The sequence below is a fragment of the Eimeria acervulina genome, genomic scaffold, assembly GCF_000499425.1.
Source record: "Eimeria acervulina Houghton genomic scaffold, Eah_scaff1625, whole genome shotgun sequence".
In the NCBI taxonomy this organism is placed as follows: domain Eukaryota; phylum Apicomplexa; class Conoidasida; order Eucoccidiorida; family Eimeriidae; genus Eimeria; species Eimeria acervulina.
In genome coordinates, this window is record NW_013549055.1 from 62 (window position 1) to 5,742 (window position 5,681).

Here is a 5,681-nt window from a genome sequence, read left to right on the forward strand (position 1 = left end):
AATAAGAGAGAAAATATAAAAAGGACCACAGAAAAAAAGGTATAAGGCAGACAAACAAAAACAAAGAAAAACAAATAAAGATAAAAACAAACAAAAACAAAGTGAAGACATTTTATTTAAATAAAGAGCAAAGTGAAGATATTATTTATTTAAATAAAAAACAAAGTGTAGATACACCGCAAATAAACAAAGACAGCCATCTACAGGTTTATATTTTTTGCTTTTTTTGTTTGTTCACTGAATGTAATAAAATATATATATAAACTGCGATTTGTTTGTTTATTAATTTAATTATTTCTTTATTTATACATTTATTTATTTATTTATTTATTTATTAAGAGACGAAGGAGGCAATTAATCACCTGCTGCAGCAGCGGGGGCCCTGTCTCCTTGCCGGTAAGGGCAAGGCGGAGCAGCAGCAGCAGCTGCGCCTTCTCTAACTGCAGCAGCTGCTGCTGCTGTTGCTTCCATGCTTCAAACTGCTGAAGCAGCAGATGCCTCTCCTCTTGTCGCTGCTGCTTCTGCTGTTGTTGTTCCTGCTGCTGCTGCTGCTGCTGTTGCTGTTCGTCATCAGGTGTATAGACACCCGAAAGGGCAGCAAACATGTCTCTGTGCTGCAGCACAGCAGCAGCAACAGCTTTAAAGGCAGCAACCTCCCCATACACCCCAGCAAGATCCTGGGGACCCCCCAATAGGTGTTCCTGCAAGGCAGCAGCAACAGCAGCAGGAGAGGTGTGCTGCTGCAGCAGCAAACGAGCAGCAAATGCAATGAAGTCAAACAAAGGAGGCCTGAGTGCATGCAGCGCTGAAGATTGAGGCCCCCTCCCCCCATCGCAGCCCTTCAAACCATTTGCTGCTGCTGCTGCTGCTGCTGTACTTGCTGCTGCTGCTGCTCGTGCTTCTGTTGCTGTTGCTGCTGCTGCTGCTGCTGCTGGAGGGTCCGCGGTGTCTACGCAGACGCCCGGCGCCATAGAAATGACGTCTAAGAAAAACTCCACCAGCGGCTCGGCGTTGGGGCTGGCACTCAACTGCATGCAAACCCCAAACCCTAAACCCTAAACCCTAAACCCTAAACCCTAAAAGCTTTACGCCCCCAGTAATAGAGTGAGACGCTAAAGGCAAACGCAGTTGTAAGCACTAACCCAAGCTGTTTGTTGCCCACAGCAGCAGCAGCAGCAACAGCAGCAGCAGCAGAAACAGCAGCAGCAGCATTAGTACCAGCAGCAGCATCAGCAGCAACAGCGTCGCAAAAAGCAGCAGCAGGAGCAGCACCATTAGCAGCATTAGCAGCAGCAGCAGCAACACCAGCGACAACAGCAGCAGCAACAGCAACAACTTCAGCAGCAACGTCAACGGCAACTGCAGCAGGAGTAGCATCAACAACAGCAACAGTAGCAGCACCAACAACAGTAACAGCAGCAGCAGCAGCACCAACAATAGTAACAGCAGCAGCAGCAGCAGCGTAAGTACCTGGCGTATTTTTTGTTTGTGTGCGTAGTTAAGATGTCTGTCATCAAAACAAAAGGCGCTGCGGCCCAACGCACTCAACCAAGTAGCCTTCCCCCTGAACGCAGCCACTGAAAACCCTAAACCCTAAACCCTAAACCCTAAACACTAAACCTTAAACCATAAACCCTAAACTCTAATGCGTCAACCCTAAATTCTAAACCATAAACCAGCATTGGGGTGTATAGGCACCTCTTCAATGGGGTGTATAGGCAGCTTTTCATTGGGGTGTATAGGCAGCTTTTCATTGGGGTGTATGGACAGCTTTCATTGGGGTGTATATGCAGCTTTTCATTGGGGTGTCTACGCACCTTTTGTTGTCGCTGTCGTTGGTGTGATGGCCACGCAAGAAACTCACAACAGCATCGGGATGATAACCGCAAAGACGCAAACCCCTAATCGTGTAGTCGCTGCTGCTGCTGCTGTTGCTGCTGCTGTTGTTGCTGTTATTGTTGTCCTCGTCGTTGTTGCTGCTACTGCTGCTGCGGGTGCTGTTGATGCCGCTGCTGTTGCTGCTGGTGTCGCTGCTGTTGCTGCTGCTGCTGCTGCTGCTGCTGGCGAGCAGCAGCTGTCTGCGTTTGCTGATTTTTCCACCTTCTTTGGCTATGATGACGGGGAGATGGCAGAAAAAAGGCAAAGGCGCTCCGAGGGCCCTGCTAATCAGAATCTGGCTGCATCGCATACACCCCAAACCCTAAACCCTAAACCCTAAACCCTAAGCCCTAAACCCTAAACCTTGAAACCTAAACCCTAACAGGCAACAACTCTATCTTTACGAATGGCTGAGTGTCTGGTGTTGCTGCAGCAGATGAGTATGCGCAGTCTTTATGGTTCCCAGTTGCACTCATAAACCCTAAACCCTAAACCCTAAACCCTAAACCCTAAACCCTCGGCTCACGCTACAGTGTTTGGAATATGTTCTTCTCCCCTAATAACGACTGTCACCCCCATCAACCAATCATCAACAGCAGCGCAGAAATTATAAACAGGAACACCCCAACCCTCTCCTTCTTTGGGGCCCCCGAGGGCCCCAGGGGCCCCCGTAGGGGGCCCCCCAAAAGCTGCTGCTGCTGCAGTAAGGGGCCCCCCAACTGCTGCTGCAGCAATGGGGCCCCCTGGGGCCCCCAGGGGCCCCTCACCTGCTGCTGCAACAACGGAGCCTCCTGGGGGCCCCAGTGAGGCCCCGTCTAGCGCTGCTGCAGCAGCTGGGGGGCCCCCCCTTGGGGTTATTTGTGTATAACGGAAGCAAATGAAATCTGCTGCTGTCTGCTGTATAGAAAAGGTGACGGGGCCCCGAACAATGTCATTAAAACTAACAGTCTCAGGCTCCAGTGGTGTCCTGCAGCAGCAGCAGCAGCAGCAGCAGCAACAGCAACAGCAGCAGCAGCAGCTGATGAACGCAGAAAGTGGCGCCAGGGAGAAACACCAGAAATACAAACAGCAACAGCTAACGGAGCAACCGGAAGGCAGAAACAGCAACAGCTGCAGCAGCAGCAGCAGCAGCAGCAACAGCAGCAGCAACACCAGCCACAGCCCCAACACTATCTACTGCTGCAACAGCAGCAGCACCACCAGCACCAGCCTCAGCATCAGCAGCAACTGCAGCAACAGCAACACCAATAACACCAGCAGCATCAAGAGCAGCAGCAACAACAACAGCAGCAGCAACAGCAGCAGCAACAGCAGCAGCAGCAATGGCTGCACCTGAATCTGAGTGTAAATGGCCTCCCTGCTGCAGCAAACGCTGCCGCTTGCTGCGGGCTTAGCGAGCGACACCTCCCATCATAACGGGGCGGTAGGCCCTGCTCCGTGCACTGTACCGCAGCAGCAAACCCTAAACCCTAAACCCTAAACCCTAAACCCTGAGACGTGAGCACTAAGCTGCACGCGCAAAACCCTAGTCTTTCGGTTGCTCTTCCTCAACCGCAACAGCAGCAGCAGCAGCAGCATCAAGCGTAGCAGCGAAAGATGCATCAGCTGCAGCAGCAGCAGCAGCAGCAACAGAAGCAGCAGCAGCTGCTGGCTTACCCTGCGGCGCAACTCCAGGAGTCGCTCTTTGCTGCAGAAGCATTTATAAAGAAGCCCCTTCTCTAGCAGCCGCTGCCCCTGTTGTCTGTACATCCCAAACCAGCAGCAGCAGCAGCAACAGCAGCAGCAACGGCAACAGCAGCAGCAACAACAGCATATGATGCCCTACAATGAATCTCTTAGCTGCTGCTCAAGGCGGCAAGGCAACAACAGCAGCAAGGCCGAGTGAATGAACCAGCAGCAGCAGCAACAGCAGCAGCAGCAACAGCAGCAGCAGCAACAACAACAGCAACAACAGCACTTGGGGGCCCCACCGATATATTTCTTGTCTCTCAGACTGTCGATAGGGGCCCCTGGGGCCCCCCACATCGGGGCCCTCCTCCCACGTGATGCCCAGCCACCTGAACAGACAGCCCAGACCCTAAACCCTAAACCCTAAAAACCCTAAACCCTAAATCATAAACCCTAAACCGTACACCTAAAATGCGTAAACCATAAACCCTAAACCCTAAACTCTAAACCATAAACCCTAAATCATAAACCCCAGAACCTAAACCCTAAACCCTAAACCCTAAACCCTAGACCAGGTGGTTTCTGACCTGAGGTCTTCAAAGAGAGCCTTCTCCATTTGCGGTTTGCTGCGGTTTGCGTCGGTGTCTTCAACCCTTAAAATTAATTTGTCTGCTCCTCCTCTCTCTCCCTCCTCCCACCCCTCCTTCAACTCCTTCCTACAAACCCTACTCACCAAACCCTTCATTAAGGGGCCCCCTGAGGCCCCTCCAACCCTAGGGGCCCCTGGGGCCCCTGGGGCCCCTGCCGTACTCGGGGCCCCTAAGGGCGCTGCATCTCTGGGGGCCCCTACCTCCCCTGGGGCCCCTACCTCCCCTGGGGCCCCTACCTCCCCTGGGGCCCCTGGTTTGATATTGGGGGCCCCTGGGGCCCCTGGTTTGATATTGGGGGCCCCTGGGGGCCCCAAATGGGATCGATGTTCTTGTAAGAGTTTGAAGTTGAAGAGGGCAGTGCGAGCCCCACCGACATGCAGCAAACCTGTGGGGCTGGGGGCAAAGCGTAAGACAAGGGGGACCCCAGAAAGAGCTGCTGCTGCTGCTGCTGCTGCTGGTCCTGCTGCTGCTGCTGCGGCTTCACATAGGCAGTTTGGGGGAGATGTCTTTGGGTTTGTAATGCTGCTGCTGCTTGTTTTGTTTCTGGGGCTCTTCTTAGCTCCTTTGTCGCTGCTGATGAGGGACACAGAGGGCTCATCGCTGCTGCTGCTGCTGCTGCTGCTGCTGCTGGGGTTGCTGCAGCTGCTGCGGCTGCTGCTTGAGCCATTAGCTGCTGACCCCCTGCAGCGGTGCTGCAGAACAAAAGCTGCTACGCGATGCCTCTCTGCTGCTGCACCTTCAGCCCTGCCTGCAGCAGCAGCAACAGCGGTAGCAGCAGCAGCAGCAGCAGCAGCAGCAGCAACTGTAGCACCCTGTGTCTGAGCGGCAGCAACAGGTCTCCGCATGCATCTCCCTGCAGCAAATAAAGAATTACTTTTCTGATGTCTCCTCCACTCATCTTCACCCCAAACATAACGTGTGGGGTCCCCTAAAGGGGACCTTACCAGGGGCCCCTGGGGGGCCCCTGTGGAGGCCCTTATAGGGGCCCCAATGAGAGCTACTGTGGAGGCCCTTATAGGGGCCCCTGCGGAGGCACCGATGGGGGCCCCCTGTGGGGCCCCTATGGGGGCCGCTTCGAGGGCCCCTATGGGGGCCTCTCTGGGGGCCCCTCTGGGGGCCCCCAGCAGTGCGCATGAAGATGTGAGTGTGTGTTGAAGAGTGAAGATGAAGAAGAGAGGAGAAAGAAGAGCAGAAAATAAAATTTTTATTTTTATTTTCATTTTGTTTTGTTGATCTGGGGAGAAGAGGGCGGGAGGGGCCCCCAAGGGGCCCCCAGTACCCTAGGAGTACTGATTGATGTTTATTTTTGCTTTTTATATATTTAATTTCATTAATATTAATGTTTTATTTATGAAAATTGACGTGTATAGACAGACCTAGCAGCACCAGGTGTAGCAGCAGGGCCCCTTTACTTGGGGGGCCCCCTATGGGGGGCCCCCCAGGGGGGGCCCCCATTCTGGTGTTTATATTATATTATATTATATT

At 53.0% G+C, this 5,681-nt stretch overlaps 1 protein-coding gene across 1 annotated transcript; it reads right to left on the reverse strand.

Moving 5' to 3' along the window:
• Window positions 1–362: 362 nt before the first annotated feature.
• Window positions 363–5,416, reverse strand: EAH_00061720 (glutamyl-tRNA synthetase, putative; the record flags this gene model as incomplete). The annotated part of the gene is made up of 8 exons (XM_013393308.1): window positions 363–1,028; window positions 1,471–1,564; window positions 1,818–2,177; window positions 2,405–2,845; window positions 3,211–3,320; window positions 3,535–3,619; window positions 3,849–3,935; window positions 4,134–5,416. Coding segments are annotated over 8 exons (3,126 nt in total), but the record flags the coding sequence as incomplete, so codon positions are not given.
• Window positions 5,417–5,681: the final 265 nt, after the last annotated feature.